Source organism: Taudactylus pleione, unplaced genomic scaffold, assembly GCF_031769625.1.
Source record: "Taudactylus pleione unplaced genomic scaffold, aTauple2 ptg000372l, whole genome shotgun sequence".
Lineage (NCBI taxonomy): Eukaryota > Metazoa > Chordata > Amphibia > Anura > Myobatrachidae > Taudactylus > Taudactylus pleione.
Genome location: NW_028284773.1, coordinates 6,047,005 through 6,073,685, shown reverse-complemented (window position 1 = coordinate 6,073,685; position 26,681 = coordinate 6,047,005). Strand labels below are relative to the sequence as shown.

General features: G+C 46.2%; 1 protein-coding gene across 1 annotated transcript in view; it reads left to right on the top strand.

Annotated features, from left to right (window-relative positions):
* Window positions 1-6,293: 6,293 nt before the first annotated feature.
* The window catches only part of LOC148508264 (uncharacterized), a 43,260-nt gene continuing 22,872 nt past the window's right edge, over window positions 6,294-26,681 (top strand). Inside the window, exon 1 of the mRNA XM_088444702.1 lies at window positions 6,294-6,359. Coding sequence (XP_088300828.1) covers window positions 6,294-6,359 — 66 coding nt within the window. The remainder of the gene's footprint in view (window positions 6,360-26,681) is intronic.

The following is a 26,681-nucleotide window of genomic DNA, read 5'->3' as shown; positions in this document are numbered from 1 at the left end:
CCACTGCCGCTGCTCGTCCGCCTTCTGTGACGCAGATGCTCCAAGCGTCATGGCTCCAGTGACGTCAGAACGCTGTGGCGGCCAGGGCAGTACGGATTGACACACCACAGTTACCATTGTAACCTATAATACAAAACAAAACACAACACTGAATATTAAAAAACACGATTACATGTTAAATGTGCATGAGACATGTGAGCGCTGAATGTTATCAATAAATACACAATAACTATAATAACCTACATGATGATCAATATCCATTATATTATCAATGTAGCATTCAGCATAATCTAACTAATTATGACCTCTCCATGAAGGAAATGTGCCAGGAGGTCATGTTGAGATCATGTAACACATTAAAATCTATTCCTATAATGCGTTAATATACTGCCCAAATGTGCTACAAAATATATGCCCCTCACAACACACTACCAATAGCGATAGCACAACTAAAGTCATTAAGCAACTGTAGCCATTGGTCAATACTGATAAAGACTACCAGTACTCAGAAACTCTAGGGTAATGCCTTGTTACACTAGATGCCAAAATTTGAGTGATAGATTGATCAAACTTGATGTGGCTAGATTGATACAGAAGAACAAACCAACGCACCTCTTGATCCAAAGTAATGGCTATCATAGGTGTCTGGGGTGCATTACCTGTAGATCAGTTATCCCTGGCGATAGTTTTAAACATCCATATACCGGGAAGAAATTCCTCATTAGATACCCTGTGAATTGTAGTACCACTTTTGAGGTTTACCTTCTGTCTTGCCCATGTGGTTTGCACTATGTGGGCAAGACGGAGAGGCAATTCAAGGAGTGGATGGCTCTCCACCGGTCAGCCATCAGGGCTGCATTAACTACGGGCTGCAGTGACCAACCGGTGGCCCGGCATTGTCTGATGGCTAAGCACGGTGTTGCTGTTATCCGTGCCAGGATTATAGACCACCTTCCACCTAACATCAGGGGTGGCAATAGACCCAGACACCTACTACAGATGGAATGCCATTGGATAGATAAGCTGGACACATTGGCTCCCAGGGGGCTCAATGAAACATTGGGGCTCCAATGTTTTTTATGAGGTTTATCATGAGGGCATATATTTGGGTAGCACATTTGGGCAGTATACTAACGCGTTATGGGAATGGATTTTAATGTGTTACATGATCTCAACATGACCTCCTGGAGAGGGTATATATATGTGTGCACTATGAGTATTCTACGAGGGTTGTTCAAAAAGTAATGCCTAAATGCTCACAACTCAAATTTTATTATAGATACAGATTTGAAAATTTGCAGTAAAATATTTTGAAGTCTTAGTAACAGAATGACTCTACTCAAATAATCACCATCTGCCCTCAAACATTTTCTCCACCTCTCAACCCAAGCTGTGAATCCACTTTGGAAAATTTCCAGTGGTTGGTGTTTGACCCAGGAGCGTATGGTGTTTTTAACAACCTCTATGTCTTCAAAATGTTGACCCCGGAGACAGTATTTGAGAGGGCCAAACAGATGAAAGCCAGAAGGGGCCAAATCAGGACTGTATGGTGGATGTGGCATTATTGCCCACCCCATTTCAGAAATTACCGCAGATATCGCCATCGAAGTGTGAGGTCTGGCATTGTCGTGGTGTAAGATGACATTTGACAGTGGAATTTTTGACCTTTTTTTGCAGATGGCTTCTTTCAGCTTCTTAAGTGTAATAATGTATCGATCACTGTTGATTGATTGGTTTGATTCCAAGTAATCGATGAGAATAACACCTCGGCAATCCCAGAAGAATGTGGCCATGACTTTGTTTACGGATCGCTGTGATTTAAACTTTTTTAGACTAGGTGAACTTGGGTGTTTCCATTGCTTTGATTCGGCCTTTGTTTCTGGGTCATAAAGGAATACTCAGGTCTCATCTCCTGTAATGACATTTTCCAAAAACATCTTAGGGTTGGCTTCAAAGTTGGTCAAAAGGTCATTGCACACTTCCACCCTCTGGGCCTTATGATCCCTGGTTAATTGCTTTGGAACCCATTTAGCACACACTTTATGATATCCCAAATCATTGATTAGTGTTTCTACAGTGCCATGGCTACATTCAAGTTCATCACTGATATCTCTGAAAGTCACATGACGTTCTTTCTGAATCATGGCATCAACTTTGTGTCGGTTCTCTGCTGTCACCGCAGTTGATGGTCTGCCATCACAAGGTTTGTTGCACATGGACGATTCTCCCGATTGAAAATGCTTCATCCACCTTCTGACATTGCTATTGTCATTTGTAGGCTCACCATACACTTTTTTCAGTCTTCTGTGGATTTCTGTAGCACTGCAGCCTTCTTTTTCCAGAAATTCAATGATGGCTCTTTGTTTTATTTTAGATTCCATGGTATTTATTGGACTACCTAAACAAAAATACATATATAGCTAGCAGGCATATTAAACTACAAACTGACAAAGTTTAAAATAAATGTTTAATATTATTTCAGAGTTATGAGCATTTAGGCATTACTTTTTGGACAACTCTCGTATTATCCCTGATGATGGGCTCTATGCCTGAAATGTTGCAATACATGATTACAAAGTCGCTGAGTGCCGCCTTTAATTGATCAGTATATGTGTATATGTATATATATATATATATATACACACATATATAAATATACATACACAGTGGCAGGCTGGGCCGGGGGGCAGGGTGCCATGTGCCCCCGGGCCGCAGTCTGTGTGACACAGCTGCACCTTGCGTGTAGCGCTGACCAGAAGGAGTTCGGTCAGAGCTACACAGTTACAAACACACAGCCGCTGGCTCCGGCAGCTGTGTGTTTGTTTTGAGTGGCAGCCAATGAGAGTCTGTCAGACTCTCACTGACTGCTGCTGCGCCCACTGCAGGAGCAGCTACATCTTCCGGCTCCTGCAGTGGGTAACGGGAGAGATGTCATGACGTCATATGACGTCTCTCCCATAATGCAGAGTGGCCCGGCCCGGGAGGACAGACGGAGGAGCGGTTGGCGGCGGCGGGAGCGGGGATTCAGGTAAGTGGTTTTTTTTTATTATTTATTACGTATGTGTGTGTACTGAGGGAGAGGGGGGCGGACCACTACTGGGGGCACTACAATGGGGGGGCTACTACTGGGGACACTACAAGGGGGAGAACACTACTGGGGGCACTACAAGGTGTATTACTACTGGGGGCACAACAAGGGGGGCTACTACTGGGGGCATTATAAGGTGGGATAACTACTGGGGGCATTACAATGGGGGATTACTACTGGGGGCATTACAAGGGGGGGACTACTACTGGGGGCACTACAAGGGGGGGACTATTACTGGGGGCACTGCATAGGGGGTACCACTACTGGGGGCACTATATAAGGAGCTTACTACAGGGGGCACAAGGGGCACTGCACAGGGGGGACCACTACTGGGGACACTATATAAGAAGCTTACAACTGGGGGCACAAAGGGCACTGCACAGGGGGGACCACTACTGGGGGCACTGTATAAGGAGCATTGCATAGGAGGATCACTACTGGTGGCCTGTATAAGGAGGTCCTCTACTGGGGCACAGGGGGCAGTGCATATGGGCACCACTAAAGGGGGCTGCCCCATTTATTTACTTTTACTTTACATTAATTCCATATGGACCCGCCTCCTCCCTAGAACACTTGAGGGGGGGCGCCTAAGCACGCACATGCTCCGGGCACCCTGGCTACACGCTACTCCTCTGCCAGGGCCACCTGCATGCATTTGACCCCCAGGCTAAAAGTTGCCAGCCAGCTCCTGTACATACAGTATATATATATATATATATATATATATATATATATATATATATACAAGGAGTAGACCAAAGGTGGCACTCACATGGCTTGTCTTCAGTCACCAATATTACAAATAAATATTGGTGACTGAAGACAAGCCTTGTGAGTGCCGCCTTCCGTCCTACTCCTTGTATCTGTGGGATTTATCCCTAAGGAGAGCACCGGATTTTTCAAGCAAGGAGTGCCGGTTTACAGGACTGGTGTGTGTATATATATATATATATATATATATATAAACATGACCGTTATTTCAGGTATAATTTTCAGATTATTAACCCACGTCTTTATTTATATTCATGTTGCGTAGTGGGCTTAATCTTTTATAACCTTTTATTCTTTGTTTTCTTTAGCTTGCATCAGAGAGATCTTGCTTTTAACCACAGACAATTTAGCACATAGAGATTTGTATTGCAATGGATAAAATGTCCACTGAAAACCAAGCTGCGGGGAGGGAAGATTAATGCCACCATCAAACGATGACTGATTTATATGAGGCATACCTACTTGCTTTGCAATTTTGCGATCATTTTATTTTAAGGACCTTTACAAACTGATTTTCTATGAGGGTTCATGTTAAAATAAAATGCAGTCTAATCTATGGTCCATAGCCCCATTATCTGTAAAGAATTACAGTCAATTACTGGGGCAGTCTGGCCTTTGCACCATAACTCACGAACAGTCACCCTGCCCTTCTCTGATCAGTATAATGTAGGATCTGGCTTTTAATTCAGAACCATATTTAATCTCAACTTTCCAGTACTGGCATAATATAAGCAGGACACTTGTTTCCACTTTGCAATAAAGAGAATCATTTTGTCAGCAGTATTCGTTTATGGAAAGATAATGCTCCTCTAGAATGTAACGTAACTAGAAAAATAACTTCAGAATACAGTGTTAACCCATGTCCTACTGATCCTGTGAAAGGGAAAGTGCTTTTATACAAAGAAGCTTAGACATTAGACTTGACAGTTGTGCAATAATGGCTTGTTTGGTGCTCTCAATGTAATTTGATAAACAGTTTATTTTAATTCAAATCCAATTCTCTGAGGCAAAATGGTAACTGTTACTTAGATTATATTTATGTTATTAATGTAAGAATTAAATCACAAAGAAGAACAGGCTATGGGCTGATTCAGAGATTTTAGCAAAGCCGATATTTTTGCAGATCGTGCTATTGTTTGCTATTGCGCATGCACGAAAGCCAAAATGCGCATACGCATTGCAATTGCCCTCATACAGAGGAACCACTCTCATAGTGAGTGACAGCTAATCATCGTTTGGGGGTGGTAACGGGGGAGTGGTTACAATAATGCAGGCGTGTCGGATCGTTTAAACGCTGATTCATGGGCGTGCATAAATTAGCCACTGTGATCTCCTTCGCAGTATGAGAGCCCTGAGTGTCATGAGAGCTGCAGTGTTTGTGGCTGGTCAGACTTGTCGGATATGCTGCATGGCTGCCCGTTGTGCGTCGATGGTACCGATGTTTAGGCTTTTGCTCGTTGTCGGATGGATATGAGAAGGCAGCAGTGGGTGTCCCTATGCCCAACTATACTTTGAAAGGCATTAGCATATTTTAGCAACTGCAATCCGTGAGAGAATACAGTTACGATTGCATTAGTGTTAATCTGGGAATCAGGCCCTATATACACAATATTAATGTCTTAACTTCACAACGTTACTGTTGGGCAAAAAAGTAATGTAGGAAAGTATATGTAGATTTGTCTGTTGTTGTAAGACACAAAATGATACCAGAGCTCTGCAGAAACGTGACCTTGGCTGAGGGCATGCATAACATAATATAGCCGCCAGGTGGCAGGGGGAATATCCGCCAATCACACACAGCACTCAACTACATCCCCTTTTTTCTTAGATGAAGAATGCATAACAGCTGTGTGGGTGCGGGACAGTGTAACATGGAAGAATGCATGCAGGTGTGATAACTGGTCATAACTTGCCTTGAAATGCATCATGGAAGTTGCTAATACGCTTTCTGTGTTGCTTTTTTCTACAGTTTAGCTATGGGGATTGCAGTATGAGTGCGCCTTGAGAGAAGCTGCGGTGATGATGAAGGAAGCCCATCTCTCGGGATATTGGAGAGTTAGAAGTGCCCTGAATAGATCAGAGCCATCTCTGGAACATTTGCCAGAACAGACTTATCTTTCAGCCAACCCATTTAGTGTGGGTATAGAAGGCTACTGTTGGTGTGAGTAATGTCCCATTGCTTGGTGAAGGTCTGAAAAACAATACTCATGAGCTGCATGGCATTGTCTGTCAGGAGCTGGTGCACTAGGCCATGTACTGAGAATTGTCTCTTTAGCTTGTTGATTAACGTGGTGATTAACGTGATGCTGGTAACATTGGGTAAATAGTAAATTTTGAACCAGCCAGAGTATGAATCCACCATTACCATATGTTCGTTCCCTCTGAAAATGAAATTGTCTGCTGCAACAAAAGACAAAGGAACGTCAGGCACGACATGCAGAGAGAGGTCCCTCGCATGATGAGCCCACACGATGAACCCCTTGACCTTGCATCAGAAAGAGTAAGCTCATTTCAAATACAGTATCTAAGAAGGACTGCAGATCATGGTGTCATTCACTAAAACTTGAGAGAGATGCTGGCAAACAGTAAGTAATCACAGACTTTTCTCTCACTGAGTTCTTCCAGATGCCTGTAGAAGAGAACATCAAACTGCATTGCATTTAGATCATCAGATGTATCAGGCTGCAGATTGTGGGTACTGTTCCCGCCTACTGTGTGTTGTCCCCACCTGCCGGCCGCAGTGTCCCACGGGGAGGAAAAGTTGTGATAAAACCATCACCATTGACAGAATAAATGCTGTGTTCATGTGTTCACACTGCAGGGAGTGCTTGGGGGCAGCCCACCATGTCCATGAGTGCTCGCCCCCCCTCTATAGAGTGATTCAAATAAAGTCACATAATATATGCAGTATATTACTGATAGTTGGAACTGTCGTGGGTACGGGATGCCAGCGCTCAGGATCCTGGCAGTCAGAATCCAGACGCCGGCATTCCAACTGGGTTACAATGAGAAATGCGATCTGCTTGAAATGTACTAAGGGGCAATTGTGAAGAAATATTGGATGGGAGCCCTGCTATAACAATGCCATTTGGGGATGGCGTTAAGCAAGGTTCCTTGACTCCTCCTCCGCTCTAACAGGTAGAGCAGAGCCGGGAGCCAGCCCCCTGTAGACCAGTAGCTGATTACTGTAAAAAAATAAAAGTAGTTAATGAAAATCAAACACTTACCTGCTCCCAGGGGTCCACTGTTTGGTGGACTCTCTCCCCCAGTCAGCTGGTTGCCGGGACTCCTGCACTGTGACTTTGGTCAGCTGTGCTGTAAAACTGCATCACAATTTACAGCACACACCAGATGACCAGGGTCACAGTGGCAGAGTCCAGCGACCAGCTGACTGGAGGCACAGAGGAGCTCACCGATCACTGAGGTAAGTGTCAGTTCTTAGTGGGGGAAGGACGGTCATTGAAATCACAACATAAAATGTTAATTGTATATATAATATATGCTACTACCATTCTCTCCATATAAATATCAGTGATATGGAAACTGTATCACTTATGGGCTATTATGCTGTGATTTCAATGTTTTTAATGTCAAGCTTTTAAGTGGTGTTCAGTGAATAAAAGATGCAGCCATAGCCTACAAACAGGTCCACTAATGGATCCTAGGAAAAAAGGAAAGTTTATTTAAGAAACTACATGTTTCTTTAGGAACATTATGGCTTTATTCTCCAAAGCATTCAGAGTTTGGGCAGTGATCCTTCATAAGGATCCACAAGAGAAAATAAATACTGTATATACTCGAGTATAAGTCGACCCGAATATAAGCCGAGGTACCTACTTTTACCCAAAAAAACTGGGAAAACTTACTGACTCGAGTATAAGCCTAGTGTGGGAAATGGCAGCAGCTGGTAGTGCCCCCAGTAGTAATTCCCCCTGGTTGTGCCCCCAGTAGTAATCCCTCCTGGTAGTGCCCCCAGTGGTAATCCCCCCTTTCAGTGCCTCCAGTAGTAATCCCCCCCTGGTAGTACCCCCAGTAGTAATCCCCCCTTTTAGTGCCCCCTGTAGTAATCCCCCACTGGTAGTGCCCCCTGTAGTAATCCCCCCTTTTAGTGCCCCCTGTAGTAATCCCCCCCTGGTAGTGCCCCCTGTAGTAATCCCCCCCTTGTAGTTCTCCCAGAGGTAATCCCCCCTTTTAGTGCCCCCTGTAGTAATCGCCCCCTGGTAGTGCCCCCTGATAATGCCCCCTGGTAGTGCCCCCTGTAGTCATCGCCCCCTGGTAGTGCCCCCTGTAGTCCCCCCCCCCTTGTAGAGAGAGACGTGAAAAGAATAAAAAAAAAATAAACACTTACCTTAAACTCCCGCTCCTGGTCCCGCCGCTGTCCGCTCCTCCGGCTGCTTTGCATGGGAGAGACGTCGTCATGACGACGTGTCTCCCATCACCCACTGCGGGAGCCGGAAGATGGCTCCCGCAGTGGGAGCAGCAGCAGCCGCTGAGAGTCTGACAGACTCTCAGCAGCTGCTGATTACACCAAACACGCAGCTGCCGGCTCCGGCGGCTTGGTGTTTGGCAGTGTGTAGCACTGACCGAACTCCGTCCGGTCAGCGCTACACTTGACTCGAGTATAAGCCGAGGGGGTACTTTTTCAGCACATTTTTTGTGCTGAAAAACTCGGCTTATACTCGAGTATATACGGTAGCCAATATTTAATAAAAAGTGTTATATCAGAAAGCATTCACGTGTAAAGAGGAATTCATTTTCTTGGTGAAGCTTCTCTGGATGAAACTTTTTTCTCATCTTATCTAGCAATATGTCTCTAGGAATAGTCTCTCAGAGAGCCATATGGATAGCAGAACCACAATTGAAGACTTATTTAAATGTACTGTTGGAAATTTTTCATTTTGGGAAAATCTGGATACAATCATTCAAAACGTTTCTTTGAAAAAGTCCCATTCAAAGAGTCAACACACATTGGCCCTCATTCAGAGGCGGTTGCAAGAAGCGAGCGCTATCTCTGAATGAGGGCGGCCGCTTCACGTTTCAAGTGCGGCCTCCTGGTCGCTAGCTAAGCTGTGGGTAAACACATTGGGGCTTGCTACGAGACCCTAAGGTTGGGTCTCTGCAGCCGCAAGCCCCAGGGAGCTTCCTGCTCTGATCGAGCAGGAAGCTCCCCACTGACATCACTGCTGATGTCAGTGCGGCCGCCCACAAAACGGCAGGCGTTCCGTTAGGAACGCTTCCGTTTGTGTAGCCACCCCCCGCCTACAAAATGAGTAGTGAGCTGCGGAGCGAGAGAATTTCTCTCTCACTCTGGGTCTTGCGCACATGCAGTGCGGCCGCTGCACGTGCGCAGGGCCTTAATATCAACTCGGTTGTGAGCGCTCAGCGTTTGCGACCGGGTCTGAATGAGGGCCATTGTTCTTTTCACATAATGATTCTGCCAGTACTAGCTAGTCACAGCAGGACTTAAGGTTAACCTCATTGTTGAGGTTGATCCATGGTTGCTGGTTTCAGGTCTGGACCTGTTATTTAAAGTAATATATAAGATAAGATCGCTAAGGATTTCCATGGCTGTTCAACTTGCCTCAAGCAAGCCTAGCTGCACTGTCTTTAGCACGCTACTTGGTTAGCTGCATATTGCATATGCACAGGAGTTTGAAGGGGCTTGATATATGGATACTGGTACCGATACTGCTCCTGGAGGCTGCATATAACAAATTGCTATAAGTACACCTACCCTACTTAGGAAAATCCCATTTGCCCATATTCCATCTAATTGGCTTTATATTTAATGGAACTGTGTGGTCTGAATTTCTTTCCTATTACTGACCAGTGCAATATATTGGTACATGGACAGCTAACTATTCTAATATTATTTGCAGTTTCATCGTGTCTTATGCCTCAAACTTATACTATTATGTTAGTTTGTAATTATATGTTTTGTACCTTTTATTATTTTTCACACATTATTGCTTGTTATTATATAAACTTTTTTCACACATTATTCCTTGTTATTATATAAACTTATATTTACACTTTAACTTTACTGACCTATCCTACTGTAGCTTTTTAAATATTGCTTTCACACAATTTAGCAACTTTGACTTGAGGATTAGTATATGTTTGAAAGTAAGCAGGTTTTTGTTACTTGACATTATTCCTTGATACTAGTTACAATCAGGGCTGGTGCAATAAGGCACTCTGTGGGGGAAGCATTGCAGGGGGGCGCTGGGTTGGGGTGTCGCCTCCCTGCCTTTACCACCACCAGGTCCATTTACCGCTGTAGACTGTGGAGGCGGCACCGGCAGTGTCATGGTGAGTGAGCCTAGCACTACAGCGGCGATCAACGCCTCTCCTACTCCGTCCCCTTATGATCTGTGCTCATGATTCATACCGCTCACTAGACTAATAGGAGTGCAGGGTGTGAGTGCTCGCGGGATGTCAGGCACACTGCTCTAATGAAAGCAAACTCAGCAGAGCAGACAGAAAGACTGCTGCAGGAGGCTGGCTCTATAATGGCAGATGGCCGAAGAGGAGCCTGACACAGAGAGAGCAACCTGAAAAGGAATGGCCTGGTGAAGACAGAAGAAAAAAAATAGTTGAAGAAAAAAGGTAAGTGTTTTATTATAAGGGGTATATTTACTAAAGTGCAGGTTTTTAAAAGTGGAGATGTTGCCGATAGCAACCAATCAGATTCTTGCTATTATCTTCTAGAAGGTGCTAGATAAATGTTAAGTAAATGTTAAGTAGAATCTGATTGGTTGCTATGGTCAACGTCTCCACTTCTAAAAACTTTCACTTTAGTAAATGTACCCCTAAATGTCTATAGTATATCTATTTAATAAGGAATTATTTAATTAAGGAAAATTGTTGTGGGTTAAAGATAATGGTAGGGGTCAGGCATATACAGTATATGTGTATATATTTAATTTTAAAATATTGATTATTATATTATTTATTATATTAATTAGGTGTGGTTGCAGCACAGTCAAAACTTCAAATACTGGAGTCGCACCAACTGCCTCCCCAAACATCGCTGGCAGGGACTAAATGGCAGTTGGTGTGACTCCGCTATTTGAATTTTAAACTGCGCTGCAGCCCCACTACTGGAGCCACCACTCTGTGACATACCGATTGTAGTAAAGTGGTTGTGAGGTAAGCTTAGATTTTTTAATTGATACGTTATTCAGTGGTGTAACTATAAATTTAGCTCCCCCCTGCCAAAAAGTTTCTGGCACCTCCCAACCCACCCACAAAAAACCAAAACAAAGATGTTCAGTGATAGCAAATACGAGGTATAGCACATATTTTACCCAGTATCGGGGACCGGGGACTCACTTTTTCAGAATGGGTGGGTCCCCAGGGACGCGGTCCACCCTGGGCAATTCCTGGCTCCTCATCAAATGATTGATGACCCTGGCCCAGCTGCAGGCAATAAAAGCCACAGGTGGAGTCAGGCTAGCAAGAGACCTCTTTGGCACCTTTACTGGATGTCATGCTGCGGCACTACAGGGACATGACCCGGCGTGACACCGGCCCCTGCACTTGGAGTGAAGACATCTACCAGTGAGTGTAGCAGGTAGGGGTTTAATGGAGAGTGGGTGACTGGTGCTCTGAGCCGGCTCGAGGCAGAGTGGCTGCAATAGGGTGCCACCACATAGTCCCGCACCCAGGAACGCCAGGAGTGTTTGGGGGGGAGATGGTTATGTCTGCACCAGAGGAGGAGCAGTTGCCCGACGACTGCCGGGAGGCTGTCCATACTCTCCGGCCTGGCAGCATGGAGCTACATTTGTGACAGGCAGCCTAGCAGGGAATCAGATTGGCTGTCTGTCATTACAGTGCGGTTGCCGTGCGGAGCTCAGTGTAGTGAGCAGGGAAGCTCCCGAGACTGCTCATCACACCGATGTACAAAGTACTGCAGAGCCGATTGAACTCCCCGCAGCCAGCGCACTGTAATGACAGGCAGCCAATCTGATAAGTCACCCATTTGTTTTACCATTCTATTTGTTAACTTATCTTAACCTAAGCCTAGAAATGAACACACTGACACATGTAATGCAATTAAAGAGGTCACAGCCAGAATTTATTGATCGAATTGAAATTGGTAATAGGTGGCAGGACAAAAGCAATGCTCCGAGGCCACAGCCTTGCTGGAAACAATAATAAATAAAAGGAGGCGGATTCCCGCCCCGCGCAGACTGACCTGAGGTAGTACCATCCCCCCTTAAGTGGCACAGCCTTCGGCCCTTCCCTTTGACAGGGACCAGGTCCCCCCTTATGGGCGGTGACCAACTTGCCGCTCTCAAAGGAAAGATGCTACCCAGGCACTCCTGCGCTAAATAATAGGCCGCCCAGGAGCACTGCTTCCTGCCAAAGCCCGGTTCATAGAACCAGGCCCGCCACCAAACTGTGACCCTTCAGTACCTAAAGGAAACTACATAAGTCGCTGATAAACAGCTCTAACCCTACTCCCGTTAGGTGTACCCCATCAGGCCTATAGAAGCTCTCTTCCTCGTAACGCAAACGTGGATGCCGTATGACGCGGCCACCCACACTGAGGACAAAACGGCCAACTGCCATATTGACCTTACGACGAACTCCGTCTAATGCCTAACCACCTTGGGGTCCTTGCCAAACTCGCCGCGGAACAATGTCCGACCAAGCGGTACGCACATTGGGCCAACGGTTAACTAGCACTTGCAAGTCATTCCTAACAGCATGTATCAGCTCGATGCCTTTGCAAGTGCCCAAATCTTTCCCCCCCAAGTGAATGACCACCCAGTCCGGGGCCACGATCTTATCCTCTGCCGTCCATAAGGCTTCCAGTAATCGCTTCCAGCGCATACCGCGGAAACCCAACCAACGGACGTCATCTGCACCTAACAAAAGGGGGACCTGCAATGCTAAGGGGTGCTGACCAGCCCAAAATATAAATGAGTGTCCTACAAACCACACCCGACCATTAGCATTCCTGGGTAACCTGCAAGAAAAGTTACCTAGTCAGAAACTGAATCACAATATAATAAATAAATGCATCTTAAGTAAGGGAAACAATAGTTGGGTGACCCAGCTGAAGGTGAAAAACATAAAACCTCTTTGAGGACAAAACTGAAAAGCCCCTCAAACTCCAAAGCGGCAGTAGGCATAAGGCCCCTGGGTTTCCCAACAAACTCACAAGGAGTGCAGCTACTTAAGCAACTTGTCCTCCCTTAAATAAGTTTTATAAGCTGATGACTTCCATCGACCCAACTTTTGTAAGGTGTCGACCGAAGCACCATCAACCGCTGCGCAGGTTGCTGCCCCTATCCTAAATGAATGTGTCCCGAACTGGTCTGTGGGCAGGCCTAAAGCTATAAGGCAATTCTGAAACATCTTTATGAACTGAAACTTAGATAAAGGTGTAAGGTTAACATGGACAAGCCACTGCGCGCCACCTGGAGGGCGAAGAGCATTAAAACGCTGCGCCAAGGCAACTGGGCAAATTACAGCATCTGAGTGTTCTTTGATAGAAATCCAATGACCCCTGCCAAGTTGGTCTGTCATGGACCTATGAATTATACACATTATCAATTCCGTCTTAACAACCTTGTGTTTTAACAATAAACCCGACGTCGCAGAACTCTTACTAGACGCCACAAGCTCGCCGATTCTAAACGCCCCAAAATATGCCAATGAAAAAGCTAAACTAAAAAGGGCCGATTCGTATTCGCCTAATGCAACCCCTGATACTGCCACAATCAGATCTTTAAGCAAAGCCGGGTCAATTGGTCTACGCGTGTCGCACATGCTAGGGTGTTCCATCGCCCACCCCTTCATTGCTTTGGTTAGCAGAAACGATTTTGTGGGATCTGCTATGCCATGTAGTTTAGAAAAGTAAGCGATACCAGACAGCGCCGCAGACTTAGCTGCCTTAGAACGACCCCCTTCATGCCAATTCCAAACAAACTCTGCCATACGGTCGTCAACCGTCTTACCTCCCTCACGTGTGGAAGCCAAGAAACCCTGCCAATCGTCCCAAGCTGCCGTGTAGGTCCTTAAAGTGCTAGGGGCCAGAGACTTCATTGCGAGGCCTTTGATGCCGGCACGACAATCTGCCATACATGGGAGGGGCAGTTTAAACCATGAATAGAAGCGTAAGGAGCAAGAGAACGAAACCTGTCCCACTGTAAACGAGATAAGGAGTCTGCTCTCATTAGAAACACCCAAAACATGCTGCGCCCTAAACTCAATGTTCCTCCGTAAGCAAAGAAGCATCAAGTGCTTCAACAACCTCAAAGCCAATGGAGATTCCACCCTCTGATTATTTACTGCCTGAACAAAACCCAAATTATCGCACCAAAAAAGGATCCGCCTATTACAAAGCCTGTGAGCCCATAACTCAACTGCCACTACGATGGGGAAAAGTTCTAGGAGCAGTATGTTCTTAGTAAGGCCCAAAACCCCCCAAACTTCTGGCCAAGGCTCCGTGCACCAATCCCCTTCAAAAAAGGCGCCGAAACCGATGGAACCGGACGCGTCAGTAAATAGTTGAAGCTCTGAATTATCTACTGGGGCCTGGAGCCATATCCGAACACCATTAAACTCATGCAGGAAAAGCAACCAAACTCGAAGGTCTTCCCTCAGATCTTGGGATATTCGAACGAGTTGATGGGGCCTCTTGACACCCGCCGTGGCTCTTTCGAACCGCCTACAAAAGACCCGACCCATAGGAATGACTCTACAAGTGAAGTTAAGGAGGCCTAGCAACCACTGCAACTGCTTCAGCGAGACTTTCTTTGACAAAACAAACGGTTCAAGCAACTCCCCCAAACGTCGCACTTTTTTAATCGGCAAATGGCATAACCCTAGCACAGTATCTATTTCTATGCCCAAATATGTCCAGCGTGTAACCGGACCCTCCGTCTTGTCCCCGGCAACAGGAACGCCTACCACTGTGAACAAGGCCTGCAAGGAAAAAATCAATTCCTCACAAATCTGGCTATCCGCTGGCCCCACCAACAAAAAAGCACCATTGCAAAAAGGAGCTAAAACATTCAAAAAAGGAACACGAGATGGAACATCCCATCGGCAAGCATCTATCTACATAATAGAGCCCCGCAACTCTAAAACCTATGTACTTAAAAGATTTGGGGTGAAGGAGTAACAGCCGAAAAGCAGACTCGATATCCACCTTGGCTAATAAAGCCCTTCTCCCAAAACTCTGTACTATATCTAGAGCCTGCTCAAATGATTGATAAACGACCCGACAATCCGATGGATCTAGTGCGTCGTTGACCGACCCTCCCTCAGGGTAAGAAAGATGCTGTATCAACCTAAACTTACCCGGTTCCTTTTTTGGTACAACCCCTAAAGGTGATATGCACAAACCTTCCAAAGGTGGGGACGTAAAAGGGCCGCATATGCGCCCCAACCCGATTTCCGCTTCAATCTTAGCTCGAACCACTTCTGGGTGTAGGCGTGCCGACTTAAGATTTCTTTTAGACACAACCGAGACCTCCCGTGTCACTGGTAAACGAAAACGTTCACTAAACCCATGAAACAAAAAGGCTGCTTCCTCCCTGAGAGGATAACGAGCCAACCAACTCTTCAATGCCCCTAGGTCCACCGGCGAAGGTGCTTTACCTAACACCGCCCCGCAACTCGTCGGGCTGATCACCTCGATTCGTCCTTCCACCGCCGGTACGCCCTGACTCTTTAGCAGGGTGCCCGCTCCTGCAGAGCATGCATATGTGTCTATACCGACAGCCCGACCCTCTATTACACTGTGCGTTATTATATGCGTAGCATTTTCCTCTGCCGGCTCTTGCACCGCCTGGGCGGGCCGGAAAGGGCTGTTTACGCACTACCAAGGAATCCGAAGAAGCGCGAGGCAGCTGGTTGACTTCCAGCCACACCTCTGCCTTCTTGAAGCCAAACTGAAAATTCGCCTGACCTTCCTGTTTTTTCCGGAATGTCTCATCATATTTCCGCCAAGCTGTACCTTTGCCTGACGAGTGCATGCCGTGCACCATATGCATATACTTGAGAACATTCATGTACTCAGCCGGGCGTGACTCAAGGTATGAAGCTGCGAAAACGAACATCCCTGCTTCCCAATTCTGGAATGAACGGAAGCTTTCTTCCGCGCCCGCGCCAGCTGATTTTGCCCGATCTTTTAGCATCGGCCGTAATGGAAAACATGTCCACGAATTTGTGCTTCCTGATCCTTTCCCTAACTTTAGACCGCAAACCCCTAAGAATGGCCGTGTTCGCGCAATGCACCATATCCCCCGTAGCATCTGGGACCTTAGCTGCCGACACTGTGCTGGTCTTTTTGGGACTCCCCTGTTTCCCTTTAATCTTGTGCGCTAAGTATCGCATAAGCTTACGCGGCCTCTCTGATGAATCGCTAGAGTCAGTGGAAGATGAGTGTGTGCTGTGCAATGTGGAAACAGCATGCTCACCAGAAACTGCCGTCGAAGGACCAGCCACTTCTTCCCAAGTGTTCGCCAACAGTCCCTTGCTGCGCGGTGCGCCCACCAAGACTTGACTCGCCGATGCCACCTCACCGTCCGTCCGCTGGTTCTCAGCAACCCGATTGGAATGCTCCGTAACTGCGACCTGGGGACTTGATGCAATCACAGGTGACTCAGACTGCATATGAACTCCCTCCGTGGAAAGGGGGGCATGGGGGGGAGGGTGGCAGCGGCGCATTGACAGCTGCAGGTGGCTGGGGGGGCAGGGGGAGCGGGGTGGAAAGGGGGGGGATATGCATGGGCTGGGAATATGCCGCAAGAGTGGCCGGAGGAAGGACAAAAGGTGGCGGCAGGACTTGGTAATTCGGCCCGAACCCTTGCGAAAGGGGGGAGGGCCCGGGGGTTAACACAGGGAAGGCGTACTGAAACATAGTGGGGGCGGGGCCTGGTGGAGCCCGATGGGGGCAGAAAAGTAAGCGGCTGCATTTGAAAAATGGGGTGGGCAATAGGGGCCGGGGGCAGTGAAATATGGTGACCAGCTGGGCTGCTGCACTGCTAAAGGGTTGAATGAAAAGGGGGGGTTGCTGCATGTTATAACCCCTGCCCCTAGATGCGGGGGGTGTGACGGGCAATAATAAGCTGGGGGGGGCACTTAGGGCCCCAGACCTGATGGACCCTGCATCTGATGCCACGCTGCAGGGGGAACCCTGGTGGCTAAATAATAGTGGTGAGGCAGCGGGGTAGGTAAGGGAGCGGGAGCCTGGCGGGGGTGCACGCGCGGCATGGTGCGACCTGCATCTAGTTGGAGGGGGGGCCGCGGATGTAAGGGGCCTGGAAACCTTCATCAAGCGGCAGGGGGGGTGCTGAGCGGCGGGGTCTGGGCATTATGAAAAGCAGGAATGAGGGAGGAGGGGGGGCAGTAAACTCAGAGGACAGAGGGGGGGCTGAAACACAGCAGGTGGATGGGATGTTAAACAAAAAAGGGGGGGTTGGAAAGAAGGAGCTGAAAGGAAAGAGGTGAGGTAAAGATAAGAATAAAAGAGATAGATAGGATGTGACATAAAAGAGAAGGAATTAGACATAGATATACAGCTATGTAAGATACTATATGGGTCACTTAGCCAGCCTGGTTTGAAGAAACTGGAAAAGAGGAAAATGGCTCCTCTTACCAAGGTATATATATGGGTAATTTGTAACCTCCCACAAATCCTATGATAGGCTTATCTCATCAAATGACCACTACCTAACCACACCTTGCCCAGCCTTAACCCTTAACTAACTAACACATTTTAAATATCAAACAGGGTGCTTATCTATCCTCAAACTTAATTAAGTATTCGTATGCATTGGAATTGCTGCTGGGCGCTGGTGAGTATATAGAGCAGGCCCCAGCACAGTTTTTTTAGATATATATTTACTGCTCAAACCCCTTCCCCATGTGTGCCTCTTCTCCAACACCCATGTGTGCCTCTGCCCCAACCCCCACATGTATCTCTGCCTGCCCCCGTGTGTGCCTTTGCCCCAACCCCCATGTTGGGGGTTGCCTGCCTTGATGTGTGCCTCTGCCCATCCCCCATCTGTCCCTCTACCCACCCTCCCCATATATGCCTCTGCCCACACAGCCTTTGTGAGCATCTGCCCGCTTCCCCCTATCTGCATGCCGCTGATTGGGAAGCCTTACTTGTTTAATTTATACTGGGCCCCACAAATTCTGATGTGAGCCTACCTGCACCCACCTTGTAGCCTGGCAGCGCTGGACTTTTCCAAGTGACTCAGATGCAGCCTGATCCTGGCACGACCCAGAGACAGTGATGCATTTCCATGACATCACGTAGCTGCATGCCACCTCCCGCTCCAGTGATGCAGTGACACAGCAGGGCAGGCTGCAGTGCTGACTCTGACTGCAGTGCAATGAATTTGAATCAATGTGTTCTGATTTTTTGTTTTCTGTGGGAAAATGTGTTTTGATTTTTGTTTTCTATGGGGAAAATGTGTTTTTTTTTTGCTTTGTTTTTTAGATGGGGGGGCCAGTGTTTGTTTTTTTTCCTATTGGTGCCAATGTGTTTGTATTGTGTACTGTATAAGAGCTTCCGGGTTGCGATCCACAGGGGAACGCAAATCCCGGGAGCTAGACAGCTGGCACTAGCTGACATATGAATCGACCTGTGCCTTGTAGAATGTACAATGCAGTGGCGTAGCAATGGGCCCCCCGCCCCCCCTTATCCAGGCCTCCGATGCCCCCAAGCCACCGCAGGGTCTACAGGGACTGATGTTATTAATGCAGTTTCTACAAAATAGGAGTGAAAAAAAATGGGGCAATCTAATTAGGTGTGAATTAATCGTGGCATGAGAGGCATGTCAAGAGTAAATATTTGTAGGAGGGAGCAAATTTATAGTTTGCATTACAATACTGTAGGGGATATTGCAACATGCAGGGCTTAGGCTTCAGCAGACGGTTTATGAGGAGCATCATTGTGGTCATTGCTTCATACTGTATCTTTACCACATATTGGAGCTGATGATATCAGACGCACGGCAGATGTTGAACGCAGTGGAACATTTTTTTCTTCTGTGCATGCGTACTGCGCAATCACTCAGAGTCTATGCATACAGAGTCACAGCTGCCATTGAGGCGCATGGGAGACCCATGGTCTCAGAAATATATAGAAAATATATTGGGCATTCCTTGGTGGAGACAGGGAGGTGGCTAAGCTGATGGATAGAGATGGTCTGTCTTATGGGCATGTTATGGGAGTGTCTCTTTACTCCATGACAGACCTACAGTATATTCCCACCCAAGTTGACTGTTTTGGTTTTATAGGACTGCTTGGGAATTTTTTCAAAGACACAGTATGGAAGGAGGACTCACACTGTACACCTTCCATATTTGTTCTTTTTCCTGTCTCTAGTCAGCTGACAATGGTCTTAACCCTTGTCAATGTCTGTCATGGAGTCTTTCATGGAAATGAAAGAATTATAATAATTTGAATTAAAACTGTATGCTGGTGGTTCATGACCAGTGTAACAGGATACATTTGTGTGTCTTAATAACATGCCAGAAGTATCATAGAAATATTTTTGCAAAATTGGGACAACTGTAAAATAAATTTTAATACATACAGTATGTGCAATGGAGAAAAACATGGACAACATTTTTACAATGAAACAATTTAGCAGCAATTAGCTTTGTTTCTAATCATATTGATATTTATTCTGGATTCTGATGCTAATTATTATGTTTTGTGAAAAAAAAAAGATTCATTTGGCATCTGAGAAAAAAAATAGTTGGGAACCACTGCTGTAAAAATACATTGAAAAGAAACAAGAAAAAACCCAATCAGACAGTTGGATAACATCTGAAATGCAATTAATTATGCATTCTTTGCGGGTTCTATATTAAATATTGTTTAAGGATTGTTTGCTTTAGATGAGTGTCACGTGTTCCAAACAAAGACATATTGTTATATTTGTTTTTACTTTGCACTTACACATGTAGGCTAGGCATCAAAACAAAACAACTCTTCCCAACTGGAACCTTGATGACAACAGTTAATTGATAATTGCTTCTACTGAATAATAATTTGATATTTCAGACTTACAGTTCCTGAGCCAGAAGGAAAATGATTATTTCCAAACAATCTTGACATTTAAGCACATCTGGGAAATTGGAACACAAAGTGAGAAGAGGGATATGTCTTCTATAAACATACAGTAGAACACTGTTTAATTACTCAAGACATGAATAGAACAGATGAGTTTCCTATTAATGACGTTCATCTCGTGCTGTTCCATTGTAAATCTCCCTCCTATTTGGTGATCTGTGACCATAAGCCAATTTTTTTTAATCATCACTTTTTGAACGTCAATTATTTCTGTAATTTATTATTAATTTTAGAAAATAAATATTTAAAAAATATATAAAAATATTTTAATGCTATTCCCATGTGAAAAAATGCTCTATTGAAATTATATATTGTAATTATGGTACGAAAAGGGTTAATAGTTGGGTTATATCTCCTTTGTTTCTTACTCGGGGTGGGTGTTATATTGCTATGACCATATAAGTACTTGTTTCTGCTATTTAAAATTAATCGTTTTCTGCCTAATGCCTCTTGTTGAGACACTCCTTCCAGGGGCAAATGCAGGATTTCTAGAGGGGGGTTTCCAAATGCTTGATTTTAGAGCGAGTGTGGCCAGTCCATGAAGTGGGCATAATAAGCACTTAAACAGCTATAATATGGTCATACAAAGTGGACAGACAACCGGAAACCCCCCCTGCATTTACCTATGCCTTCTTGTAAGTTATCTTTTACTTCTAGGTGGTACAGTATGTACTATTGTGTTTGTATCTAAAGATGAGCTGTACTATTATATTGGGTTTATACTGCTGTATAGAACTGACCTATACTATATTCGTTTCAATGTTTACTTTCAAACTGATTTTAAGATATTTATAGTAACACTGCTGACAATACATTACAAAGTGTGATATCAAGAACATTAATAACATTAAAAGACATTATAATTGGTGATGTAAACTATATAACAATGGTTTAAATCTCCTGAGGCAGTAAAATAGATGACTTTACTATGTGTAACATCCCCGATGTCATAACAGGTTACATCACAAAAGAAATTAAATTTGAGCCTGATTAGTTTACAATGATTATCATTACCTTTTTAGATCTAATCTTGGTTCGGAATGTGTTTGTCCATAACAGCGTGATAATGTAAGTGATGAGTATGAAGCAGATGGGATTTATGCATGCACACAAGATTTGCATAGACACGCAAGTACAAATACAGTACCCATGTAGACGCACATGCCATGACATCAGAGCACACATCCATGCCTGTAAGCCATGCTCTGCATACCATTGAAAACAACATTGAAAACAACAGCAGCATTCTCCTCTCTCTCCCTCTCTCGTTCCCTAGGAAAGCACAATGGCCCTCAATCAGAGGCGCTCGCAAGAAGCGAGCGCTCGTTCTGAATAAGGGCGGCTGCTTGTATTTTTAAGTGCGGCCTCCTGGTTGCTAGCTAAACTGTGGGTTACCACCCACAGCTTTAGCGACTGACCAGGTTGATGGTCGCGATGGTCAAGACCATCGCGACCATCGGGGCTTGCGACGAGACCCTAAGGTTGGGTCTCAGCAACCGCAAGCCCCAGGCAGCTTCCTGCTCTGATCGAGCAGGAAGCTCCCCACTGACATCACTGCTGATGTCAGTGCGACCGCTCACAAAATGGCAGGGGTTCCTTAATGCAAGAAGCGAGCGCCTCTGAATGAGGGCCATTGTGCTTTCCTAGGGAACGAGAGAGGCGGCGGGCCCGGGTAATAGGGGGCGTGGCCTAATCGCGGGAGGCGTGGCCACGCCCCCTACCCAGGGGAAAAAAAGATTTGCAGCGCGCGCTAGGGAGGGGGGCGCTCTGTGCCCCCTCAGCCCTACTCAATGCCAGGGGGGCGCGATCAGTGTGATCGCTCCCCCCCACAGGCTTAGCAGACTGCTGTGGCTGCTGCTCAGCAGCCACGAGCAGTCTCCACTGCAGCTCTGCACACACTGTGTGCTGGGTTGCTGTGAGGGAGGGGGAGCGGCGCTGGACCCGGGCCCCCGCCGGGCCCCTCAGGAAGCCCGGGCCCCGGTAATCTGTACCCGCTCCCCCCCCCCTCTCGGTGCCCCTGCTCAGCACAGATGCTTGGGGACCTTTGCTGCCAGTGTTCCCAACTCTGAAATGGAAAACAAGCAACCTACAAGCAAAAAACAAGCCCAACCCAATCCTAAATAGCCCAATTTATGGGGTGTCTCTTTGTCCTCACTCTCTACCTGGTTAACTTCCTTTATTCCCCCTCTTCTCTAACCTAAATATGTTAGTGTATGCACAGCCTTATCTGCCTATACTGCTTTTCTCCCTCTACACCAGCCGCCATATTTTTACCTCCTCCTTCTTTTCATACCTCATTCCCTTGCCAGTCTTCAGCTGGGTACACACTTGCCGATGTGTGTACCCAGCGATGCGACGCCCGACCACGCAATATATATCGGGCGGTCGATACATACTGCATGATGTGGTGTCCAAACGTCCAATATGTCAGGTACCAGCTCCATCCACTATGCCAGCATCAGCATCTGGGTCGTTCCATCGGCCCTACATGCAGGCCGATGGAATGACCCCGATGGACAACCCGCAGGAGTGTGCTGGGTCACGCATAGTGGGTACACACTGGCCGATTTGGACAATATGTCAGCCCAATCCGCAGGATCAGGCGACATATCGTCTAGTGTGTACCCACCTTTTCTTTACCTGACTCTTCTTCTCCACATTTCTCTCACCCCTCTTCTTTACCTCCTTCATTCCTGTCACCTGTCTAATTCCATTATCCCCTCTTTTTAACAGCCTCAGTAATTTTAACTTCCCCCCATGTACCTGCCTCATTTCTATCATCTAGTTTACCTCTCCTTCTCGTCTGCCCCCTACAACTTCACCCTGTCCACTGCCCTCTATTCCCCAGACACAAGCTTCCCCCCTCCCTCAGCCACTACCAGTGCAAAACACACACACACATTTACTTACCTCTAGGGGTGCCTCGGCAATGCACACAAAAAAATAAGCCCAAAAACAAGCAAACTTTAAAAAAGAAGCCCAAAAACAAGCAACAAGTTACTTACAAAAAAAAGAAGCAACTTGCAAAAAAAAGAAGCCCAATTCCACTTGTTATAAGCAGACTTGGCAACTATGTTTGCTGCTAGGAGTCATTGATATAAAGCTGTTGCCAGACAGGTTCCCTCACTGAGAGCAGGAAGCCAGCAGCCACGCAGGAGAAGAAAACTTGATGCACACTACTGCAGGGACTGGAGTCCAGAGAGGAAGGGACGGGTCTGAGAGAGAACATAAACCGACTGATTGGTGGCTGGTGTTAGGGGAGGAGCTACTAACACCAGCAGTGTAAAGTAAACAAACCAGCAGCGTGGGAGGCCAGGCAGGAATTGAGACAGCTCAGCGAAAGGGGGAATAACGTTTGCAAAGCCTGCCCTGCTGCAATCTTCTGCCGGGACAGCTATCAGAATAATGACTGCCCAGCAAAGCAGCTACACTGTGAAGCCACAGCTCTGGTGACCTGATCTAGACCCCGCCCTTCCGCGATTGAGGGCGTGGCTATGAATCAGCGGGGCCCATCGGAGATTCCCCTGAATCCCCGGCGGCCCAGTCCGAGCCTGCTCACAGTGAATAGTCATGCACTTGGAGGCATTAAAATAGCATAATTTGGCCAAAAATTGTTTGTTTCTCAGTTTTCTTAAAACTTGCTTAATAACAATTCAAATTTACATCACATACATTTTTCTGTATCTCAAAATAATCTAGAGGCTTTCATTTGTCAAAAAACACTTGCTTACTATTATTTATTCACTATTAATAAAAAAGGTAAAAATCAACCATTTGACACCTTTTAAGAACATATGTATATAGCCACTAATAGTCTTCTATACTGTTATCCAATCTTATTCAGGGTCGGACTGGCCCACAGGGATACAGAGGAAACCCCCGGTGGGCCCCACTGCCTGTGGGCCCACCCCCTCCTCTAGGGATCAAGTTCCAGACAGTGCACTTGTATTATATTGCAAAGGACTTTGGTGTATATTCTACAATGTATTGCTGTTATTAATCCGGTACATTATTATGCATCCACTAGCAATATTTACCATATCTATATAATTTAAGGGGCCCAGACACCACTAAGTATGGGCCCCAATCACTGCATTCCCCTGGTGGGCCCTTCGTGCCCCAGTCCGACACTGATCTTATTTGCCACTTTTGTGGGATTCAGGTTGATTTCCCAACTTTTCATGCTCTACCGCAGGTCGTGCACTGTAGAATGTAACGTGGAACATTGCAGTGGGTGCCACAAATAGGCTATTACAATTGAACTGCACATTCTAACAAGAGCTCACTTGATGAAAACCCACGAAGTGCACAGCAATATTACCCGTTGCTTCTATGGATGAACTAAAGGCTGACTGAATTGGCCCAAAAGATAGAGAGACCTGCTCAACTGATGCTGCCAACGTATAAATACAAAAATATATAGAAGAGTGCTATATTTATTAAATGAATTATGCTTATATTTATTGGGGCTCATTCATAGTTGGACCGATGTCTAATTTCATTTTAAGATATACATACTGTGTATACAACCAAAACCGCATACGCACATGTCCATAGGTAGTGGTCTATTTTTAAAAGCAGAAAAACACTTTTCTCCCGCATTCTAGCTGGAGAAAGCAATATTTTTAGAATTTCCATGTCTAATATACTGAAAAGTACAAATGCATCGTAGTCTGCCTTTTCCCGTCTCCTGTTATTCCTGTGGAAGGTCAATATTTATACAGCTGAAAGAATCTTATGCTGCCCATCCACTGCACGATGCGGGGACGACGGCACGATTACGACGCCGTCGTCTCCCGCGGGGTGAAGTGCATACACTGAACGTTCAGACGAACATGGCAACCTGATGGCGGTCGTCAGGTTGACCGTCATGTTCGGGCGATGATTGATATTAAAAACAACCAGCTGGCGTGCGCATCACTGGTTGTTTTTAATATTTTACTGCCCGATTTACGGGCGATTACCAAGCAATGGAGCGATAACGACTGTCGTTATCGCTCCATCGCTAGGTTTAATCGCCTAGTGGATGGGCAGTATTACTGTATTGTAGCTTCTCTTTTCTTTTGTTCAAAACATGACTCCATCTCTGAACGTGTACCTTATGAGCTTGTCTTTGCTTTGCATTATAAAAATCCTTTACTTTGCATACGCAGCTATACAGTCTGAATTTGGCTTACTATTTTGGAGCATGTGCTAGCAGGTAAGACCATGCATGCAGTCTGACAGTGGCTAGATTGTTTTGTGTGCATGTGTGACCTTACCAGCTCATAAATGCGCAGTGAGCAAGGATGGAAAAAGTCTTCTTTGCTTCAGCATTGCACTGATATAAAGCTACTTGCCAGAGGGGAAAGCGTATGCAGGACCTTTACTACTGTTAAATAAAGAGATAATCGGGGAGCAAAAATCGTCAAAGAGTGCTGATACTTTACATACGAAAATAGTTCTATGCAGGGGCGTTTCTAGAGAGGAGGGGGCCCGTGTGCACTCTACAACACGGACCCCCTCCTCTCCGCCCGGCGGCCGACAGCGCACTGAGCTGTGCGCGGCCTGCACCGGAGTTATAGACTCTGGGCACTATAACGTATGCACAGGCCACCGGGAAAATGGCCGCGGCGCCCATTTTCCCTGTACTGCGCATGCGCAAATGGGACTCCGGAGAGGTAAGTAATATTAAGGGTGCAGGGTGTGCGGAGTGGGGCCCCTCTGGACCCAGGGGCCCTTGTTCCCTGCACACCCTGCACCCATTATAGATACGCCCCTGGTTCTATAAATACAAATCATAGCGTATTGTATTGTCAGATTACATTGTTGTCTTCTTAAGCCTGGAGAGGTGGAACAGAGGAGAGAAGGAGCAGGCAAGCATTGGCCAAGTACTGTAATGGTGTGTTCACATTAATGTGACAAAATCACATGTAGACATATATAAGCAGAAATACCTGTGTAACTCTTGAAGGGGCTGGAGGACTGGTGCAAATACTGTATATGCAGTGTTGATGAGGATCGTCGTCAGCACTAGGCATCACTTCTGATTCCCGATACCCCTCTGCAGTGACGTGGGGGTCTGTGGCCGCCGACATTACTGCCAGAATCGCATTCCAGTATGCCATGCGAATGGGGATCAAAGTGCGAGGAGTGGAACCTAGTTCCTCTATACACACATTTTGGCTTATCCCTGCAAGTGTGATCAGCTGCTGCAGGAGGTGGGTTATATGCCCGTGGTGGGGGTTGATTTAGTATCAGTGAGGGAGGGGTAATGTAAAGAAATATGATGCTGAGGGGAAGGGGGTAAAATAAAAATCAAAAAATGACACTGGTCACATTATATAATGTAATTGGACTCCACCCTCCATCTTCTATTCCAGAGTCCAGCTCACAGTGCAGTCCTACTCTGTGCTGGGGCGCTCTCTGAGAGAGGGGGCCCAGGGCACATGCCACCTCTGTCGCCCCCTTAACCATGTGTCAGGTGCAGCTGGCCTGACAGGCGCCACAAAGTTGTTCTCGCTCACCTCTCCGCCGCAAGGAGGCGCAGGGGCCTGCCCCTACTAGTACCTTCCTATCTCTAGGTGCTATTTGAAACCCCCCTAGTCAGTTTTCCCGCCACCTGCATGGAGTGCAGTAGTGACCTTCCTGGCCTCTCAGGCTCATTGCGCCCGAACTCGTCTGACTTTTGAAGGTACGTATGTCTTTTTATTTTCTCACAATTTTGTG